Consider the following 24105-nt stretch of genomic DNA (forward strand, 5'->3'; position numbering starts at 1 on the left):
TGTAAGCAAAATTTTCAAAAGCCAAAACTTCGCAAAACCCTCAGCACTCATAGTTCGACGACGTCTACATCGGATAGTTCATCAGGCTATCAAACAACATCGACAACATCGGCTAAAATCAAACCACTTCTTGTCTACGACCAAGTTTCACCCGAATCATCCTCCTCTACCATCACCAATCCAACTGGCATCTACTATCCATCTTACTATTGTTCCTCGTCAGGACGATCTTCAGTTTCGGTTTCAATAGCATCATCGGTACCCTCAAGTAGACAGTCTCACAAATCGGTTCACAAACAAAAAGACTATCTAGACCATCAATTGTACATAAAATCCTATTTAGACATTGTCGAAGAAGACGAAAAAGCTAGAGAACACTTCCAAGGAGCCAGGCCGGGCATTCGCAATTACACACCGAAAATTCTAGCCGAAAAAAAGAGCCGCTCGCAGCAAAACAAAGAGGAAGCTTGGATTTGACAATTACTGAAAAATGGCATTTGGTACAATGACCTCGCTGCTGGGGATGATACCGATTCTGGCTCTTGGTATCAATTACTATCGCTACCAAAATCTCGATCCAGAAACCAAAATCTCGGAGACCGAAAACGTAAGTTATTTGTTTTTAAAGTTTTTCGAGAAATGTTTGACTTTAAAGAACTTCCTTTTTTACAGATAAGGCGCCAATACGATTTTATTGTTATTGGAGGAGGATCAGCTGGTGCCGTGGTCGCAAATCGTCTATCGGAAATAAGAAACTGGACAGTCCTGTTGATCGAAGCAGGAGGTGATGAGACTGAGATCTCTGATGTTCCCGCTTTGGCGGGTTATCTTCAGCTATCCGATCTCGATTGGAGATATCAAACAACACCCTCTGATAATGGACAATACTGCCAGGCCATGAAGGGTGATCGATGTTTCTGGCCTAGGGGTAAGGTTCTGGGAGGATCAAGTGTTCTCAACGCGATGGTTTATGTGAGAGGCAGCAAAAATGACTACAACCACTGGGAATCGCTTGGCAATCCTGGTTGGGGATACGAGGATGTCTTGACGTACTTCATGAAGTCAGAAGATGTCCGAAATCCTTATCTCGCCAAAACGCCCTACCACCAAACTGGAGGCTATCTCACAGTGCAGGAAGCTCCCTGGCGGACACCGCTTTCGATTGCATTTCTCCAAGCCGGCATGGAAATGGGTTACGATGTGAGGGACATTAATGGAGAGAAACAAACGGGTTTCATGCTGACGCAGTCAACAATTCGCCGAGGATCACGATGCAGCACGGCAAAGGCCTTCCTGCGGCCTGTGCGAACGCGGAAGAATCTAGACATTTTGCTCCACACTCAAGCTACAAAGATACTCATTAACAAGGATAAACGAGCTGTCGGGGTTGAGTACATTAGGAAAGGCCGGACTAACGTCGTATTCGTCCGAAGAGAGATCATATCGTCGGCAGGAGCCCTAAACTCTCCACAATTGTTGATGCTATCGGGAATAGGTCCGGCAGAGCACCTGGAGAAGTTTAAGATCCCCGTGATTTCAGACCTCCCAGTAGGTGATAACCTTCAGGATCATGTCGGTCTTGGCGGGCTAACATTCGTAGTGGACGCCCCCGTTACGGTGACCCGTAATCGGTTTCAGAATATGCCCGTGTCTCTGGAATATATTTTGCGAGAGAGGGGTCCAATGACTTTCTCTGGTGTCGAGGGGGTGGCATTTGTCAACACGAAATTCCAAGACCCAGCAGTGGATTGGCCTGATGTGCAGTTTCACTTCGCTCCCAGTTCAATTAATTCCGACGGCGGAGACCAGATTCGGAAAATTCTAAACCTCCGCGATGGATTTTTCAACACTGTCTATAAGCCGCTTGTTAAGGCCGAGACATGGACCATCCTGCCGCTCTTACTTCGCCCAAAAAGCACCGGCTGGGTTCGACTCAACAGTAAAAACCCCCTTCAACAGCCCAAGCTGGTGCCCAACTACTTCGCTCATCAAGAAGACATCGATGTTCTGGTCGAAGGCATCAAGATCGCTGTCAATGTCTCGGGCACTCAAGCCTTCCAGCGATTCGGCTCACGACCTCATCACATTCCCCTTCCAGGCTGTAAGCATTTCGAGTTTATGTCTGATGAATATTGGGCATGTTGCATCAAACAGTTCACATTTACCATATATCATCCTGCGGGCACGTGTAAAATGGGTCCTAGTTGGGATAGATCAGCAGTTGTTGATCCTAGGCTGAGAGTGTACGGCGTTCAAGGGCTTCGAGTAGTCGATGCGAGTATTATGCCGACAATAATCAATGGAAATCCCAATGCACCGGTTATAATGATCGGTGAAAAGGCATCCGATATGATTAAGGAAGATTGGGGTATTCGATTGAATGAAACATAGCTGCATTAGCTTTAGTTTGATAGTGAAAAGAAAAGTTAATAAATGATAATACTCTCGGCTAGTCAATGAAATTATTTGTAAATATTATTTTTTAGTTTAAAAATAAGTTTTGTTAAATTAAGACTTTTTTTTCTTAATTTTGTATATTTATTTAAAGAAAAAAAAACACAATCAAAAATTAAAGACAAGAAGATTTTTTACAGTAAGTGTTCTTTTGTGTGAATTTGTAAATAATTAATATTGAAAAGACTAAAATGTATTTATTATTTTTTTTAATTAAAGAATTAAAAACTGTTTTTGTGTTTTATTTTATTTATCAAGGATCAGCAATATTTTTTTTAGAGGATAAAAACAATATAAATAAACATAGTAACGACAAATTCAGCTTATATGGCAAATTGTGTTCAAGAGGTTTAAGTATCATTCAAGGTAGTGTCGTATTGAATTCTTATCTTAACTGAATAAAGTATAAACACTTAACACACATTCATTAAGAAATTACGTAGATAAACACAAAAAAAAGAAGTGGATATGCTAATTAGACAAAAAATAGATAAACATACGATTAAGTGTGCTAATGAAAACTTTCGTTTTCATTTTTAATTTCTATTCACTGTGGAGCTTAATTAGAAAGAAAAAGTTTTAAGCTCCTTTAGTATGACGATATACTCAGAGATTTTAATATTTATTCAATTATTTTGTAATGGTGCTGATATATAGTCAAAATGATGGAGTTGCATTTCGGTGAAAATAATAAATTTAAAGCACACATATTGACGAACTGAATTTTGTAATGCATCAGAAACGATTTGGTTGAAACAAAACCAACCAATAATCCAACCTGTTTTTCAAAGTGGTTTTGAAAAAGCACAAAGGTGAAATTTAAAGAATTAAGGCTTTTAATAAGAAACGAGACAACAAATTTACTAAATTTCAATTTCACACCACGCACTTTGTATAACTTGATTGTTCTGCAATTTTAATAATTAATAATTTTTTTAAATATATTCATTAGAGATAAGACTCAGTACAAATTCAGCTGTCTGACATTTAAACGATATTTTCAATATTTTAAAGACAATCAAGGCCACCATGGATTCGAAAATGTTTCCAGCTGAACCTTTTAATTTTCCAACCACTTCAGTTACAAGCTTTTATATTTTTTGTTTGACTATCTAAAGCTCATGCGGTTCGTTTATTCATTGAATCTTCTATTGTTGATTCACGAAGACGAAACCGACCATTTATCAGTCGAAGTAAAGGGTTGGTCAAATACAAGTTTTTTTTTTTTAAATGTGCAATAAAATTAACAAATTTAATTTTGTTGTATGTAGTATGCAAACGGTCCTATTAATTAAACATAACGACTTTTAAGTGGTTGTGTTAAGTAGTTCAGGTCGAATTCAAGCTTTGAGGCAGCTTATTGGCATCGCCAAGACAGCTGATAAAACCATTTGTGAATCTTGCAAACAAAAGTTCAATTCATCCAAATCGATGTCTTCATTTAAGATTAAACAAAAATCCTGGTTCAAATGATTTCGTAACGCTCACCGTTGACCGAAATGTTGTTCCCAGCCTCTGTTTCAGAGATAATCAGTCTATGAATGGCACCACTTCAGAATCCCAATCGAGCTTTTTTCACAATCTGGTGTATGATAGGCACAGGGTGGTAAATGCTGCCGTTCCACCAAAACTTCTATTTGAAAATATATTTTTAAATGGTGTTCAATCGTATACGAAGCCATTTTGTTCCGCAGATGTATAACTATGACTCTCCCTCAAAAATAATTTTTTATCATAAGTTATGATCATCAATCGACTCAATGTTTACTGGTAACTATTTGTTAAAATCATTTTTGTGACTAAAGGCCAAAAGTATCAAAATTGTTCTTTCAAAGTACAAAAACGGCATTTTATTCCAAACTTTTTAAAGTTATAGTACCGATATAATAAATGAAGGCGTTTTACTTTAGCTGCTAACTTAAAAAATGGGAAAAAATTAATGCCAAAATAAGAGCTTTTGCAGGATACTTTTCAAACACATTAATGTACCTCAGGGTAAAATTTTTTCAATTTTTATTTTTTGGAAAATTCATGTAAAGTAGAAATTTCTATTAATAAAAAATAACCAAAGGTAAAGTAAAATCTAGTTGTGAATAGAGATTTAACTTTTACCCGAATATCGCAAGCAGTTTTCGAGACTTTAATTCTTAGACGTTACGTTTGGTACATTTGTTACTTTTTTAAGTGTCAATGGTTGTGATCGTAGATTAGTGTTTGTTCAACATAAAACACTCTATGATGTGATTTAAAAACTCAAAACTAATTTTGATATTTCGAAGGAATTTCATTTCATTTTTTTTCAACAAATGTTTGATATTTTTATTACTTGTGGATTTTTCAAATAAGAAGACGAATTCATTTTTGTCTAACTATTTCTTTACAGCAATACAAAATTTCTTCGCTACTTCCTAAGTTTGACTGCAGAAGCATTACAATCAAAATAAAACAAAAAGTATCTTTTCAAGTGTTCAGAAAAAAAAGTATTCTCATTCTGGTCTTAAACATCGTTCTCTAAGTTTGTTTATATTCTTTTTATAATTAATTTAAAAAGTAAATAAGGATTCGACTCGAAAATAGACATATAAGCTGCATTCCTCTTGAAAAAAAATTGTAAAACGCTATTACCTATAGTGCCATCTGTTGCACTGAAAGAACAATTATATTAAGACCTTAACCTACAACAGATTTTTTTTCTGCAGTTCTCATTTTATTCGGATTCAATTTGCAAAATGAAAAACAGGAAAAACAAATTAACTGTGAAACGTTATTAAAATAGAAAAGTATTAAAGATACCGGTCCAAATTTGAACAGCAAAATTCGAGAAAAAGTTTAAAAAATTGGTAAACACTTCAACATTCTTTATGTGCAGGATGAAAAAAGAATATCTTAACATTGCAGTACATCGAAAATTAAGTTCAAAAGAAGTCTAATAAATTCTAATATAAAACTTCAAGTCATTATTGCTCAAGACATCTTTTTCATATAAAATGGTTATCTTATTTTTCTAAATGTTAACATTAGTAAGAAATGAATAACGTCAGTTTGGTTTCAGTTCCAGTTCTTTTACTTTTTTAGGGATGTGCTAAAGAAAATAATTGCCTAACATTGGTAAGGAATGAGCTTTGAGGAAATTGTTTTGTTTTAAAAACCACTGGGAACTGCTATAATGTTTGGGAATCAGATACTCCTGTTCCCAGACCAAATCTGTGCGCTTACAAATAAAAGCAGTAAAGGAACTATTACCAGAAAAACTTTTCGGAAGAGAAGAATAATGTTCAGAGAATTGGATATATTCTTCCAATGCATTTAAATGCTGATTAGGAAGCATTTGGGTACACATAAAGGACTGCTGTTTTAAGAGTCAAACTTAACTATCACCAAGCTACTGTAATGGTTTGATTTGAAGTCTCACTCCCATCCACTCATTTTTGGCAACGATTGTTAAGTTGTTTAGTAAAGTATTCAACAAATATTCTTTTCAATGAATATATCGATCCTTCTAGAGAATTTCGGTGAGACAAACAAAGCCAATGCAATACAAAAGTTCCTTTAGGGTCAATATCGTAGGTTTTAGAGAGGTTTAAAATTGGCTCTAGGGAAGACCATATTTAAAAAGAGGCTGGGATGCGATACATATAATGAAATAGTTTGATTTCAAACTCTATTTCTGCTAACGAGATTTTAAGTCGTTAACCAATTTTTACCAATTTTAGTTGCATTTCTTATGTAAACAAATACAAATTGGATGAATGAATTGAAGTCAACATTTTCTGTTATTCACGAAATATCAAGAACAGAACATCAATTTTTACCAAATTTACGTACTATGTTTTGTAGATTTTATTTTTAAAATGGACTGTTTTATTTTTATAAAAAAAAACTACTGAATATCGAAAACAATATTTTCTGTAAAAAAGACAATATTTTTAATTTTTGCAAAGCTATTTGAGTCGAAAATCAATTTTTACCAAGTTTGAGTAATGATTTTTTTTAGGTTTTTATTTTTTATAAAAAAAAACTGTCAATTTTATTTTTCTCAAAATCTTACCAGATGTTTAAAACGTTATCTTTAGTAGCAAACAAATGTTTTGGAGATGAAATCATCTTTTATTCGTAAAATTTGCGAGGTGACAAATTTGTTTTCAGTTTTTTGATTTATAAAAAAACCGTTAATTGGATTTTTTCCAAAAAAGTACTTGTTTTGTATCACGTTACAATATATGTAAATAATATCAAATTTAATTCGAGTCTTTAGCGTCTTTGGTTCGTGAGATATTTAGGGTTAACCAAAATGTTCAACTTTTTTTTAAACTAAAAATAAATAAATTGGTTGGCGCAACAGTGCGTTTAAGAACCAAGGCCCAGTGACTTACAACTCTCAACCATTCCTGTGTGCAAGTACTTAGGAATGCAGGGGACTTACAGTTTATATGCCGAAACGGAATGGCTAATTTGAGGAAGCATTTTTTTATGACAAGAGTTACTCTTGGGGAATTTGTCAATTCCTCGGAAGAGGCAGTACCCGTGAAAAGACTTTAGATGGCATAGGCAGGGATTGAACCCAAGACCTCTGGCATAACAGTCCAACGCACTAACCATCATGCCACGGGTACTACTTTTTTTTTAAACTGCTATGACAAAAAAAACACGAACTCAATTTTCTTAAGAGCCCATTCTGCATCTTTCTTATTATCTGTATAACAAAATTTATTTGAAGTCGATATCTCTTCTGCTTCTTGAGCTATGGACGACAAAAACGTCGCGAACGTACGAACGCACGGACGTACGAATGTACGTACTCATCCTTCTTTAAATATTTTATTTCAACTCTGGGGACCAATATTTTCAATTCGACAAATCGGACCCATTAAAATAACTTCGTGTGCGAAGTTAACAACATTAAATTCTATTTCTTATCAGAATTGGAGAACGTACCTGAAAGACTTCTCACAGAAATTTGTAAATTCCTAAGATAGCTTAAGGGGGTATTCTGGTCTAGAAATAATATTTTCATATTTTCATAGTTTAACTATTTAGGAATATGTCTACGAGAGGATTTTCGCAAATTCAAATTATTTTCGGAGAAATAAGTATTTTGCTGAGCAGCCACCCAAATCGCTTGGGCTGCAACTAATCGAACAATAGACATAATGGGGTACTTTAAACGTGTTTTTCTCAGAACTGTCTTTTTGAATCTGATACTCACGATTTCTCAGGTTCTGCTGAACCGATTTACTTGAAATTTTTAGGTCTATGTCCGGAACTACGGCCATCCCCAAATTTTCAATGTTCAAAAAAGTGGTAATTTTTTTTTTCTTTAGGCGGTCGCCATTTTGTAAAAAAAAAATGTTTGTAACTTTTCCGTAGTTCCAGACATTGCGACATTATTGTAGATTAATAATCTTTTTTAGTTTTTGATTTCAGATTTCTAGGAGAGTTAAAATCGTGGATATGGCCACGCACCAAATTTTTAAGACGCACTACTCCATCAGCTGATGGATGATTTTTTTTGTATGCTTCTAATGTGAATAAATAATGTATAAAAAAATTGATGGTAAAATTGTTGCTTGTTTTTTTCTACAGCACTTCAAAAATTACCTTAAATTCATGTCTCTAGACTAGAATACCCCCTTAAATGGAAGTAGTGTCATACATATCAATAGGGAAAAGTGCGTGCCACTATAGTTCGATGGCCACTACATTTAAGAGCTGGCATCATAGCTGAGGACGACAATTTTAAGTGAAACTTCTTTTTTAATTATACTAATATTATGGCCAAATAAATGAAACATTAATTTATACAAAATATTATATAGTTCCCGTCTTTTGCTGTTTTATGTTCGTAACAGAACTTATTCCAAAAATTCGAAAATCCTATAAAAACATAACGTTAAGGGCCAACTTTTCAATAGTAAGTTCAAAATCCTATGATATTTATTTTTCAGTTAACCTAAAAATGCAAAAATGTCTTCGATTTCTCGACCAAATAAACAATGTTCAAGCCATTCAATATTTCTCCAAAATTAAATTCAATAACTTGCCTCAACTTAACTGTTGCATACCACACCGGAATCAATTTACCATCAGCCTATGAGTATGCACAAAATAAACTCCCCAACCCCAAATTGATTTATCATTTTTAAGTCATATATTCACATAAAAGTCATTGTATATTTACAACCAACAAGTCCATCGACATTAACATTAAAAAAAGAAAAATCAAACAATAAGTCATAAATAATTTGCCACAAAAACTACCACATAACGTTCGTCGTTTATTGCTTTGCCATCATTCGAAACAATAAAAAAGAAAAATAATGACTTTAAGAGGGAATGTAAGTCTATAGATACATAGATACAAATAGCTGGATGTAACTGGCCGTAAAACTGACTTTTGCATTTTCAAAGAGCGACATTTTTTACTTTGTTTTTGCTTTTTTAAACGCGCGGCAACCTTTTTTGCAAAAGTGTAATAACTTTAAATCTTTGGACTTTATGACGCAATTCAATTTAAGATTAGTCCGGCGAGTAGACTATTTTATGTTTGTTGTTAACAACAATTGCTTCGGAATTTGTTGTCAATCTACGAGCATTGTTTAAATTATTTTAGCTGGTTTTTGAACTTTCTGTCGCATTACAAGTTGTTACCATAAATCATTGCTTTTGTTCGAAGGAATATAGGCTCAAAACCGTACTTCATTCGAACGTGACAAGTATATTTTCGTCAACAAGTGACAAATCATCAATGATATAAGAAGTGTCAAATCGAGCTAGAAGAACTCGCTGACATAAATTTTGGTCTATCCGCACTCCAAAAAGACATTAGTCACCTCCATTAGCAGCAACACCCAATGTTGTATTCAAAGTATGAATACAGCGTGCGATGCATTTGAATTCGAATATTTGTTTGTTTTTATGATGAAAATTTTGAATTTGTTATGATTTGTTCATCGGGGTTTACGTGGTAATTATTCACGAGACTTCTGTGGCAAGCATTCCAATGGACGCGAATGCGACCCCAACAGCAGAGGTTTATGTACCTAAGTATTTTTGTGTGTTAGTGAAAGTGTTAGATAATATTTCTATTATTAATTTTTGTTAGATTTGTTTTTTTCTCTTTTTGCGACTTATCGTAACTCAGCGTCGTCGTCGCTCGGAAGGAAGGTCGACCGACTAACATTTGGTGAACGTGCGTCTGTCGGCATATCGTTGCCTATTTTGTTGTTTGATTTGAATTATTTCACCAAAGGGGTAAGTGAACAATTATTATTATTACTGTTTGTGTGGATGGAAAACACTCCAAATGTGGTGTTGACTTTATGGCCACCTTGACTTATAGATAGTAGTAATTATTTGGAAATATTCACAGGCACACACGACCCGGGGGTTTGGCGGCAATGATACTGGTGTGAACCGTTCATCGTCACACTTGTGTGAAGTAACTTAATTTGTTAACTACTCGACTTTGTGTCATTGTGACAGGTAACGACTTTTTTTGTCGGCCATAGCTGGGTGTTAAGTTCGAAGTATTGCAGGTTAAAGTGGGAGTAGATGTTTTTAATGTCAATAGGTAAAAGGTTGTCAAACCTTGCAGCGTTGAAATATTGCTTTTTTTTTTTACTATTTACGTCGATGAGTTATGTTCGACAGTTAATAAACATAATTAATTTTTTACTATGGAGCTGTTAGTTAAATGTAAATTATATTTTTTTTATATATTATTTTCACACAATAAGTTCGATGATGAAATGAGTCTAAATCAAAGCTCCACTTTATTTCAAAAATTTGTTGAAATCCAATTAATTGAATTAATTAATTTGAAATTTAAACATTTTTTTAAAGAAAATAGCTGACTAAATTCGTAACTAATTCATTTAAATTGATAGATAATCTTAATGAATCTTTCAGAGAATGTTGCCTTATTAACAATTCAATTGCAAAATTTAGCATTTGTAGTTGAAGTAAATTCACTTACTTCATAAATTAATAAGTTAGCTAAATCAGTGGGAATATTTTATAAATACCTTTTAAAAGGTATTAAAACTATCAATCTAATAATTTTTAGAGGCCAAAGCTTTGACATACCTGAAAAAGAAAAAAAAGAAATTTTATTAGTTTGCTGGTACAGTTGAATTAATTTAATATAAGCCATAAGCAAAAAATAAAGACAAATTTTGAAAATAAACAAAAATGAAGGATATTTCTTTAAAAACTATGCAATGAAACAAAAAAACAAGTATACGCCATGGTGTACCATTAAGAACTTTTCATTAATAAGTCTTAATATCAATGTATGGTATTTGAAGATATTTTTTTATAAAGCGCATAATTAAAGATATTTTTTACATTACTACGCCAAAGAAACTGTGTGAGCATAGAGGGTTTGAAAGGAAATGTCGGTGCAGTCTTGAGTATTACAATTAGTCAGAATTTAGTAAAGTTTTCCACGTTTGCGTAGTATTGATCCTGGAGGCAAGAGAATCATGGATAATTTTCTTAAGGGGAAGAAGAGCATATTCTAAATAAATAAATTGGGTGGCGCAACAGTCCGTTGAGAACTAATGCCTACTGACTTACAAGTCTGAATCATTCCTGTGTTTGATAAATGTTGTCAGGGATGGAGTGGACCTACAGTTTTAAGCCGAATCCGAACGGCTTATTTGAGAGAGCACTTTTACAAGAGTTACTCTTGGAGAATTTGTCAATTCCTCGCAAGAGGCAGTACCCGTGGAAAAAACTTTAGATGGCATAGGCAGGGATCGAACCCAAGACCTCTGGCATAACAGTCCAACGCACAAACCATCATGCCACGGGTAATACAAGAAGAGCATATTCATTACGACAGTATTCAAGCGATGTAAATGAATTAATCGGTCTTTTGTTGTTCAATAAACTTGAATAAGTTTTTGGAGCACCAGTCCAGAGATGGACCCTATACTCCACATTTTGACATACGTTTTATAGATAGTCAACAAATGGGTTGAACAACTTTTTGCATTGCCCCAGGAAACCCAAACAAAAAAGAGGCTGGGATGCGACCCACACTGATAACTTCCCATCCCGTCTGTTGATTTGCCTTGCTTAAAAGTTTGTCTATATGTACTCGTATCAATTTTTACTAAATTTGCGTACTATTTTTTGTAGATTTTATTTTTTATGAAAAAAACGGACTGTCGGATTTTTATATAAAAATTACTGAATATTGAAAACAATATTTTCTGTAAAATAAAATAAGTTTCAAGCCAATATTTTTAAGTTTTGAAAAGCTATTTGAGTCTAAAGTAAATTTTTAAGAAGTTTTAGTATTGTTCTTTTTTTAGAGTTTTATTTTTTGTAAAAAAAACTGTCAATTTGATTTTTTAAAAATTTTACCAAATGTTGAAAACAATATTTCTTATGAGATAAAATTACTTTGAAGCCAATATTTAAGATTTTTAAAGAGATATTTGAGTCGAAAATCAATTTTTACCAACTTTTATAAATTTTTTTTTTGGTTTTTATTTTTTGTAAAAAAAACTGTCAATTCGATTTTTTTCAAACTTTAACTGAATGTTGACAACAAGATTTTTTGAAAGATAAAAGTAAATTAAAGCCAATATCTCAAAGTTTTGAAAAGATATTTGAGTCGAAAATCAATTTTTACCAACTTTTATAAATTTTTTTTTAGTTTTTTATTTTTTGTAAAAAAACTGTCAATTTGATTTTTTTCAAACTTTAACTGAATGTTGACAACAAGATTTTTTGAAAGATAAAAGTAAATAAAAGCCAATATTTCAAAGTTTTGAAAAGATATTTGAGTCGAAAATCAATTTTTACCAGCTTTTATAAATTTTTTTTTAAGTTTTTATTTTTTGTTAAAAAACTGTCAATTCGATTTTTTTCAAACTTTAACTGAATGTTGACAACAAGATTTTTTGAAAGATAAAAGTAAATTAAAGCCAATATCTCAAAGTTTTGAAAAGATATTTGAGTCGAAAATCAATTTTTACCAACTTTTATAATTTTTTTTTAGGTTTTTATTTTTTGTAAAAAAACTGTCAATTCGATTTTTCTCAACATTTTTCAAAATGTTGAAAACAATATTTCCTATAAGATAAAATAAACTTGAAGCCTAAATTTCAAGTTTTTGAAAAGATATTTGAATCGATATTCTATTTTTACGAACTTTGAGTAATGTTTTTTTTTTAGATTTTTATTTTTTATAAAAAAAACTGTCAATTAGATTTTTCTCCAAATTTTATCAGATGTCAAAAACATTATTCTTCGTTGCACAAAATTGTTTTAGAGATAAAATAATATTTCAGTCGTAAAATTTTGGAGGTGACAAATTTTTTTTTTCAGTTTTATTGATTTTTAAAAAAAACCGTTATATTGATTTTTTTTTAAAAAATATACCTGTTTGGTATCACGTTACAATATATTATATAAAATTTAATTGAAGTCTCTAGCGTTTTTGGTTCGTAAGATATTAAGGGTTAACTAAAATTTTCACCTTTTTTTCAAACTGCTATGGTAAAAAAACCACCCACGCAATTTTCTTGAGAGCCCTTTCTGCATCTTTCTGCCTTATTATCTGTATAATAAAATTTATTTGAGGTCGATATCTCTTCTGGTTCTTGAGCTATGGACGACGAAAAAAACGTCGCGAACGTACGGACGTACAAACGTACGTACACACGCACGCACAGACATCTTTCTAAAAATCTTTTATTTCGACTCTAGGGACCTTGAAACGTCGAGAAATGTCAAAATTTTCAATTTGTCAAATCGGACCCATTACAATAACTTCCTATGGGAAGTTAATAAAGTCCACGGCAGAGTAACACGAACTGTATTCAAAATGCCATTTTATTTTTTAAATAACTTTATTTTATCAATTTTTTTCCGAAAATCGTAAAACCGTTTTTTTAATTATTTTTTATAAGTACAAATTTTCAATTTTAATCTTAAAAATGTTAGCATGCAGTTAATAAGAGCTCATTAATAAACGTTTTACATTTACTTTTTGTAAAAAAAAAATGATGGCTCATTTTCGAATATCGAATTTGTCAAAAAAAAATATTATTAATTTTAAATCTAAAAAAATGACATTTTTATCATTAAATATTATTAAGACAGTAGCTTGTGCGAAAATTGAAATCGGTCAATTAGTTCTTGAGAAAACTTATAAACAAAATAACAGTACTATTTTATTTTTAAAAAAATCCAATTTTAAAAAATTTTCTAACTTCTAACGCGAATCAGTCTTGACTTCCAAGTTTGAACTCAATCGACCCATTGTAGGGGCAAAAGGAGTTTGAGGTTATATTTGCTAATATTAAAACCCAAAGAATTTGGATTCGAATTGGCCAACCGAACCATATGGTGCTTTGATAAATAGAAGAGGAGAGGGTTTTTCAGGTCACGGGTGTTTGTTTTAAAAGAAATCGAGTTATAGAGAGAGGATCAGTCAAGTGAACCAGAGAAGCAGCAGCCTACGTTTCTGGTATGAGATGAGGTATAACAGATGACGACGGTCACGATAAGGGGGTAAGATCAAAGGATTTTCCCAATTAGGATATTGAAGTGCAAACCGAAGAAATCTTCGTTGGATGCTTTCTATTCCTGATGTTTACTATTCCATGCTCTTAAAATGAATACCAAACCTGCGATGCATATCCAAGTAAAGGTGGAACAAACAACATGTAACGCGATTGGGTCAGGTAAGGGTTAGAAAATTTGTTGGACCATCTAAAAACAAAACCTAATACAGAGTTGGCCCTATGAACTATTGGTCACTTAAATAACATGTTTAATGACAATTTTAAGGTTGTTAATGTTATTGTTAAATTGGACATAATTTCTAAAGGTAAGAAGTATGAAAACTACAAGATTATGAGAAATTTTGTCAAACGCTTCGCTAAGGTCAGTGGGGACCATATCAAATTCATTCCCGTTTCTAAGGCCCTTAAAGTGAATGAACCTAACTCTAGTGGTAAATCTATTTTTTAAGAATTTATGCTGTGTCTCTTTTGAGTTCAACTTTACATCACCAAGGGCATTCGCCATGGACAGGAGCACGTGGCAACCGCTTGGCGCTATGTCCAGGTTATATGGTGGATTCCATAAAACTTCCCATCCGAGCTCCCGTAGCTTCTGACGAGTCATCAACGAAGTGTGTGGCCTAGCGTTGTCCTGGTGGAACATTACACCCTGTAGGTCAATTTGGACGCTTCTAGTCGATCACCTGCTTCAAACTGTCCAGTTGTTCTCAGTTTCGAAAGCCAATCCGATTCGAATCTGATATTCGATTCGTTTATGAATTCGTACGTAAAACAATCATCTTGTACTTTTTCTTTTTATCGAATAGATTTGCCGAGTCTCGAAGCATTTCTTATGAGTTTTGTCAAAGGAAAAATACAAACAAAAATTCAAAACAAATCACAAAGAAGACAAGGAAAAAATTGAAAATTATCGTAATGATTTTTTTTTACACTGCCCTGCTTTTCAATTGCCACATATCACTTTTTAATTCAAGCTTAGAAAGTTTAAGCTGTTTTTTTTCATAGCTATTTCGTTTTTTGTGTTGAAATTCGTCTTTAGCCATTTTTGAAGCACAAGCAGTTCATCAATCTATTATTGAATTTTTTAAACTAATTTTTTGAATTCACTCAAAATCTATACCTAAATTAACTTTTGACTTAAAATTAAATAAATTTTCAATTTGATATTAATAATTAAACTTTAATTTAAATGTAAAACTTAAAGACTAAACTTGAATTATGCAATAACATTCTAAAATGTGAATACAAAATCATTGCGAGTAGAGCTTTAATGTCAAAATACTAAAATTGTACTAAAATTCTTAAACTTTCAAATTTGCCGCCACCAAAAATCATCGGCCATCTTTTAATGTAACAAAAATTGTACTTAAACTAAGAAAACAAGAAAGAGAAAGAGAAAGAAGAAAATAAAAGAAGGATTGGGCATTCAAGCACTGTCCACCTTACCGAAAAGTTTAACTTTGTTTTTTCTTGCGTGCTTTTTCTGGAACCCGCTCCACCGTCGTCGTCGCTCTTTTTTATTGGTCGAATATCCGAAGACTTTTTTAGTTTGGAAGTAAGTAGAATAATTGATTATCCGCGAAGATTTGCTAATCAGATCATTCGCGATTAAAATCTTAGCAGAGCGAGTGAAAAAAGCTTTGCTCGTACAGCCATGGTATATTTTTGTTCCTTCAAGTCATACGAATTAATTAAAAATTGCTTTTGTTTGGAATGCACATTTTTCGCTGATGATTCCCTGTAATGGAATTTATTTGCTTAAATTTTGAATAAAATTATTATTTCCTTACTTATATTTTATCCATTTCACACAACTTAACAGAATTTTAATTTTGTGTTCTTTAAAAACGAAACAGAATTGCAATTCGTTAGCTCTCTTGGTGTAGAAACAAAATTTTCGTTTTCGAACGCTAATGACATTCGGAAACGCATTGCCAGGTACAAAAAATCCGGATGCAGCTTTGTCATTCCGTAAGTACTAGATTTCTTATCCGCATTAGAAATAGAGAGTACAAAATATTCGTTTTCGAAAATATTTGCTTTCGGAACACATTACAGAGTAGGGCTCCAGCTCATAGTGGACGATTCCCTTCCAATTCCACCGAACACACAGCCAAACTTTCCTGGCCGTCAGTCTCGGGACCATTCACCGGATTTCGACCACGAACGTTTTGACTTAATGTCTTATTTGATACATTTTTCTTCGCCAGTCACCATCCGTCCAAGAGGTTTTTTGCGTCAAGTCATGCGCCACCCCCAAAAATCCAGCCTTCTGCAGATGGTTTAAAATGGTTTTGGTGACAAACTCCCATTGCCTGGCTATGTCACGTGATGCCAGATGCCGGTCTAACACGATGTTTTCCATGATTTGATCGGTATTCGTCGTCACCGGTCTTCCGCCAGCTGGTTTATCCATGATGGAGTTTTCACCGGTTCTGAATCGTCGAAACCATTCCTTCGCGGTTCGAAGTGATACGAGCACAATCCCCAAAACACATTTCAATTAATCTCACGGAACGGATTGGTCTTTAAAGAAGGAAACCTTTAAAATAGTGCGAATTTTAGTCAACTCCATGTTTACACGTCTATAAATGTTCAACGCAATATCTTTGTAATAATTAATCATGCATAGCGTCATTTTGTAGGTTATGTCAAAACCTTTCAAATGATATATAGTATTGTCAGATACGAACTCTGTGAGGCGAAATCCAAAAGACAAAAACGCGGAAGGGAGACATTTTCCAACCTTTTATTTTAAACTAAACGATTTTTGCTGATGAAGTTGAAATGAAGAATTTTTATTCACTATCAAAAGATTTCTTATCGAGTGCTAAAAACGTCCTAAAGTGGTAGGTACGACACTACAGCCTGATTTGTATCCTATATAAAATTAGCGGAAATATAACGAACTTTCAAACTTAAGACAGCTCGTAGCTATGAAAGGATTTCTCGAAACTATTATTTTTTTTGTTACTTTATTTTCAATTGTTTGATATTCAAATCAATGTAAAAGGTGTTATGTTCATCTTGAACGAACAAAGAACAATGAAGTTGTTGGTACCTACTCACTACTCCACGCTCACGCGATGGCTTCGAACTAAACATTAAATATGCATCATACAAAATCTAATTATTCCACCTTCAGCTTTCGAGTGTGTGCAGTGCAGCACATTAGATTTACATATTTATTTCGTTCGATTTATAACAAAAACAACTTTATTGTATCTGAACAACTAACATGTCAATCTGTCACCATTATTGAAATAAATGTCTCCATTCAGTCTAAGCTTACTTTGCTCCTAACACCATAACTTTGCTTTTTTTCACCGTGTGGCGTGATGGCTCTACGTCTACTCTATGAATTGTACGACACATTGTACCTACAACTTTTTTTACAGCACTTTGAAACTTCCTTACAGCACAATGCATTGTCAAGGCTTATTAGCTCTTAGTAAAATACAAAAAAAAAAAAAAAAAAAAAACAGCGCCGTGACAAGTCTTTAAGTACTAGAGTTGGCACTTAATGTCCCAAGACGATAACAACAAAAATATAAAAAGATACAACACTAACTTGTAGCGTGCTGATTTATTGAACTGCTACCATTCATTGTGACAAAGATGCAAATATGTTTGTACCTTGTGGTGTCGGTCGTTGGCTGGCAGGTTGTCGTCGAAGTCGAAGTCGTATTCGTCGTCGTCGTCTTCGTTGAGACTTCTCTTTGCTTTATCCAACGTTTGAGGAAGTTAAATTTAGTTTCGTAACTTTTGATGTTTTCTCAAATTTCCTTCGAGAGATTAATCTGCATTTGAACGGATCATGTTCAAATGATCCTATTCCTACTTAGAAATCTCAAAATGGTCTGAGTCTGAGAATGTATAAAAGATTGAAAGCGCAAAGCTGTTGAATGAGATTAATTTGAGTACAATATAAAAGCGACTGCTGCGGTTTGAACCAATGTAACAAAGTTACCCAGTGTTGTTATAGGTTTACTTTTCTTTATTGATTTAAGAAATTGAAGAATAGAAAAAGCCACAATGACAAAGACAGAGATATAACTTGTTGGACATTTTCTTATAAGGGCTTTCTGAACTAGGTATTTAATATCATGAACTTTGAATATTTCAAAAATAAAACTGCTTTTTTGGATTTTAGTTTTTGCTTTAAAAACTTTTATATTGTTTGTTCATATAACAACTCTGCATTTTCCGATTAGATATAACATATTGGCATCACTATTGTAGGTGGAAGTTGATGGTTTAGTTGCTGCAATCTTGTGTATGGATTGAATACCAAGAGGGGCAGAGAGCACTCAGTTGAGGAAGTCATTTTTAATCTATGCTGAAAAGTAAGGGCATCATAGGGTAATTGCCGATTCGCTCATGTGCTGAATGAGTAATTGATTAATGCAGAAAATGAAAGTTTTCGATGCAAGATTACATGAATTTTTATCCTTTGTGTATAACTGATGAATGTCGCTTGAAATTAAAGGATTTGAAAATTCAAAATCAAAAAGTTAAGAGAGAGAAATTATATTTGAATCTTGTGAGAAAAAAATGGTATGAGGTTTTTAACAGCTTTAAAATTCAATGGTGGACCAATTATTCAACTTGTACCTTTCTTCGCACTTCCAACCTTATCGCTGTACCAAAGAAACCAAACAAAATTTGGAATATAGTTCTTAACTGTTGGGAGTGAATGAGTAAGCGCGCTTTTTTACTAATTCATTTAATCAATCATTCACACAGTCATTCAGTAAATCAGTCAGCCATTGACTATAAGTCAATCAGTCAATGTTTCAGTTTAAGAGTTAGTCATTCAGCCATTCAGTCGGTCATTCGGTCAGTAACTCATTTAGTCAGTTAAAATAATTAATTAATCTATCAGTCAGTCATACAGTCGGTCAGTCAGTCGGTCACTCATTCGCTCATTAATTTATTCAGTTAATTAGTTAGTCAGTCAGTCATTCAGTCATTTAGTCAGTCGCTCATCAAGTTAGTTAGCTAATCAATCAGCCAGTCATCAAGCAAGTCAACCATTCGGTCAGTCAGTTTATCAATCAGTCGGTCATTCAGTCACTGATTAAGTCAGTCAGTTAATTAGTTAGTCAGTCATTCAGTCAGTTAGCCAGTCAGTCTTTCAATCAGTCGCTCACTCAGTTACTGATTAATTCAGCCATATAATTAGTTAATCAGCCATTCAGTCAGTTAGCCAGTAAGTCAGTTAGTCAGTAAATACATTTGTCAATGAATAAGTCGTTCAGTTAATGTTAGCCAATCTTTCAATACTGAATACTCAAAAGCAATAATCTATTGTCCAGCACAGGTATGTCAGACAATCTGTATCAAAACGTGTTTCTTAAGCTCAGAAACCGTTCTAACTTACAAGCTTAAATCAGGTTCTCGTATTAATTTAATTTGCCCGGTTTATACCTTCCGAGAAAAGGTTTTAAAAAATATTGAAGATAAGAGACAATTTTAGCCTGTCTGCATATGTCACAAATATATCCAAATCAGACACCCTTTAAATACATATGCCTTAAATACTCACAACTTTCATATAATTTCATATAGAAGCCAAACAAAAATCACCTGCTACATTAAATAATAATATGCTTCTCTGATTTCATGTTGGCCTTCAAGAGAAATACTTCTTCCTTAAAAGGAGTTACGACTGAAAATCACCTAAATGGCCATGAAATTTCAAAATTGGTAAAGACACCAGATTTATCACGTCCGCATATGGCCGCCATCGAATTGCAGCGCAGATACCTTAAATGACGTCCCAAAGAAAGAAACAAAAAATATCTTCGAGCAAGGTAAACCACTTAAACTACCCAACAGAAGACTCCGCTTTACCAAAGTCAATGAAAGTGCAGATAAGTTGGTATACTGGAAAGTCCAAAAGCATTCGACTATCAAAACCATGACGTGTTGGAAGAATTTTTAAACATATCGATAACCTAAACAGTTGACCCTAAACAGTTGGCTTCGACGACTTGAAGGTATTTCTTGAATTTCACAGAACCACACACTGAGTTGTGCGTCACTTGGGATAGTTTGGAAGTTCTTATACAAAATTCATAACTCATTGTTTCGAATGGACGGGACATAATAAAAAATGCTTCTGAGATACATCATCTTAAGCCATGAATTCCCAACAAGATTCATGTCATGTCACACTCAACCAACGTAATTCTGGAATCGAAAGTAAGTCCCATAAATGCGGAAGGGAGCACTGAACTACTAAAAGATGCAGATCATATATTTACGCTCGCTATAAGGTGACCTACTTATCCCGGGCCAAATTACCGGTCTTTCTGGTTGAAAACAATAATCATAATACGAGTATACTGTTGCATAAGAGTCAGCCAACAAAACGCGAGACGAATGCTGTTTGGCACCTCAATTATAACTTCTTTTTATTTTTTGTTTTTGTTGACGGAATTATTGCGTCATAACAATGAAGTTTGGTTCAATCGGTCCAATGGCCAAGAAGAAAAGAGAAACAAGTTGAAGACCTAGGGGTCTTTGGCGTTTATAAGATTTGCATAAAGCTTCGATGATGCGGGATAATGATACGGTTACAATGTAAGGTGTTAAGCTACTTATCGATCATGTTGCTAATTTAATGTGAAAATGATATGCGAATCAATTTTTTTTTTATTTTTTTTTTCAAGTGATTTGGCCGCAAATGTTTTGAATATTAATTTGAGTTTTTGAGGAATTGTTAACAATTTCGATATTTTTATTTTGGTAATGTTTTTTTTTTATTTATTTTGTTTGTAATTTAATGGTGTAATTGATTTTATTACGCGAGTTTAATTTTATGACACAAATTAAACGTATTATTTGGAAATTTATATAGCTGCCGTTATATTGATCAATTTGTATGAATAAATAATTACGAGCATTTAATAAAAAGCTCCAAAGTTATTGCTGAAATCAATAGATACGATTTCCATAAACAAGCAGATCAGGCATTTGATTTAAATGCCCAAGGTCTTATGCAAATATTTCTTAAAAAATTCAAATTTTTCGTTCATGATTGCGACTGAAAATGTAAATTTCTTTTCTTTTTTTTTTGTATTTCTATATTCAACCAAGTGAGACTTTAATTTGAACATACGCTTCCCAATACTTCAGTTTTCTTGAAGGACTCTAAAACTTCAAACGAGGTAGCCATACAGCTGATCGAAGAAATCGAAACACAATTTCTAGTACTTTTTTTATATAATTTGTTTGTATTAATTCATTCTTAAGACTATCCTAAAGCTAGACATACTTTCATAAAACTAGCCTGATGAATATTAACTTAAAACTAACTTTTTGGCTCTATACGAACACTCGCAAGTTAAACTATAATGCTGAATACTAATGCCTTTCCATCCTCCATCTTGTGCCATGACAACCCGGACTCGCCTATCCACAGTTCTTCGGCTGACGATGTTGGTTAGCGGAACTGCCAATCTATTATGTATCAGACCTTTTGTCTAAATAGACTAATGGCTGTGATGGAATCAAGTCCCTAAAGCGCATACTTTCAAAATACTCATTGAACTAACAATGTGACCTCGAACGAGTTTTATCACGAAATTATCAAAATTGTTGGTTCGAAAGCCGTTGTATAGGACCTCGTTTGAATAGTAATGAACAAAACAAGATTTGACTGTTTTATGTAAGCCAGTACAGCGTGTGTCGTAAACACTGCCGCTCGAACACACGAAACTTCTCCATCTTAAAAGGGTCAACGTTGAACCACACAGGACAACCATAAACGTATGAGGGGCAAGTAGCAAATTACGTTGGGGTCGAACCGACTGTTGAAGAACAGCCGTTTCGTCAAACCGAGGGTTCCTCTGGCCTTGTTCGGGGCAACATTGATATGTCTATCGAAGTATAAATACTGATCGAACCAGATACCATAGTACTTCATTACGCCTTTGATCGTTAATCGCTGCCCGTGAAGATCATTGATGACGCACGCATTCCTAGTGGCCTTAACCAACAGAATTCGGAACAAATTTTTCTCCGATTTCTGTACGTTTATTTTCCGTTTCCAGGCTTCGCAATATCGCTGAATCTTGTCGAAATCACGCTCCAAGAAAATTATTATAACCTCAACCTTTTGGGCCGTTCTGTACGCAACTAGATCTTCGGTGTACGTAATTGTCTTGGTTGGAATACTTATCAGATCTCTAGTGTAAATGCTGACGAAAATCCGCGAATTCACCGCTCCCTGTTGAAGACCATTAATAATTTGGAATGCTATGGTAGAAGTTACATTGTCAATTTTGACAACAAATTGTCTAACAAATCATAAAGCATATATAGTGGTTTGCTTCTACCAAGCACGTTCGGTTTAAGATAAACAAAGCCTTTTCCAGGTCAACTAGAACAGTAAATGTGCATTGTTTTGTAGATTAATTTTATTGGATATCAGAAACAAGTTTAGACGCAGCATAAATTGTCTCATGACTCACCTTAAACCCGAACTGGTTATCAGGAATTATTTTGTTGTCTGCAGCCCGCTTACTTCTAAAACTAGGTTGCCAATTATTGATTCGATATATATTTCGTAAGCACTGTACACTCAAAGTTAAACATTAATCTCACTGAAACATAGTGTGAGCATTAGAAATAAAAATAGGAGGGTTTATAAACAATTTGACATCGATCTTGAATTCCTGAACATTGCAAAGAAAGGGGGTGTTAAAGCATTACAAATTCGTAATGTACGGCGAAAGAACACATATCTGTACTTCACAGTACGAAAGAATTTTAGCTAGAGGGTAAACTTATATTAATGCCCATAAGGGTGAATAACTGTTGAAGTGTAAATGTCATAGTGAAAAATAGACTGATTACAAAAAATCGTAAATCAATCACTTTTAACACTCAGAGTGGACATTAAATTTGAAATATGTAAGTGATTACGAAAACGTCCCCTTTAATAAGGCCCCAATTTCCTAAAAGTTTCCAACTGTGAAACTAACACGTTTTTCAAGAAGAGCGCTACAAAAGTTTTTTTGTTTAATTAAAACAAAAACGGTTTTGTGTATCAATGAAATTCTTTATCCCTGTGAAAGTACGCTCGATGCTATTATGTATGGAACTCGATTTATTTTGCATGGCTACCACGGGCACGCTTGCAGAGGTCCAGACGCTGAACCCAATTTTCCACGGTTTTCAAGAATAAATCGGCCGATTCTGCTGCAAAATTTCACATTCGATATTCGGGCGAAGTTCATCAATCGTCGCTGGCTTGTTGGCATAGACCATAGACTCGACGTAGCTCCACAGGAAATAGTCTAACGGTGCGGCGTCAAATCGCAGGACCGAGGCGGCAAAGCGACTGGACCATTTTATGAGATAACACGTTCTCCAAACTTGGTTCCCAAAAAATTGCTTGTGATATTCGTTGTGTGGCTTGCTATCATCAAATTGGGGCCAAAATATTGGGTTATCATTGAACGTTAGCGATCTCCATTCACAGTAACTTTCCAGTCTTGGTCTTCACGGAAGAAGTACAGCCCACTTACACCGCGCCGCCGGACTATAAACCACACCAAACCGTATTTTTTAGGCTGCAAAGATGACTCCTGGAGTACGTGGGGATTGCTGCTTGACGAAGCCATTCAGCTAGAAATGAGCCTTATCGCTCAAGATGATTTTTCGATGAAAATAAGAATCATTTTTAAGTTGTTGCTCAGCCGCCCAATTCACGAACATACAACGCTTCTGGTGGTCAAGCGGCTTCAGTTTTTGCATCAATTTAATCTTGTAAGGATGAAGGCCAAGATCTTTTCGCAAAATTCGCCACAACGACGTCACAAAGAAGCCCAACGCTTGAGAACAACGTGTGAGAGACACATTTGGGCTTTCTGTAACTGAAGCCACAGGGGCAGCAATTTTGTCGACACTACGGGCACTTAAATGTCTCACTGGGACGGGAACATTCTGTACTGTGCTTGTAGATTCAAATTCGTCCACTTGACACTCACTTGTTGATCTGCTAGGGTGATTATGACGACCATAAATTGAACCTAGCACTCTTAACGTTGAGGCCACTGACTGCGTATTTCGGTAGTAAATTTTAATAATTTCGACT

The 24105-nt window shown here is 34.1% G+C and overlaps 2 protein-coding genes across 5 annotated transcripts in view; one reads left to right on the plus strand and one right to left on the minus strand.

Moving 5' to 3' along the window:
• Positions 1–24105, minus strand: part of LOC129946406 (flotillin-2) — a 393620-nt gene that overhangs the window by 197195 nt on the left and 172320 nt on the right. The window lies entirely within an intron of this gene.
• Positions 355–2685, plus strand: LOC129946404 (glucose dehydrogenase [FAD, quinone]). Its single transcript, XM_056056575.1, has 2 exons — positions 355–607; positions 673–2685. Exons 1-2 carry the CDS (start codon positions 491–493, stop codon positions 2389–2391), a joined length of 1836 nt encoding a protein of 611 aa, XP_055912550.1. The 5' UTR covers positions 355–490; the 3' UTR covers positions 2392–2685.

The sequence above is a fragment of the Eupeodes corollae genome, chromosome 2 (genome assembly GCF_945859685.1).
Source record: "Eupeodes corollae chromosome 2, idEupCoro1.1, whole genome shotgun sequence".
Classification (NCBI taxonomy): Eukaryota; Metazoa; Arthropoda; class Insecta; order Diptera; family Syrphidae; genus Eupeodes; species Eupeodes corollae.

Bases quoted from the DNA above. Each gene is read 5' to 3' on its own strand.
- LOC129946404 (XM_056056575.1), top strand. From the start codon at position 491: ATGGCATTTGGTACAATGACCTCGCTGCTGGGGATGATACCGATTCTG. The intron at 608-672 runs GTAAGTTATTTG...CCTTTTTTACAG, and splicing joins AAATCTCGGAGACCGAAAAC to ATAAGGCGCCAATACGATTT.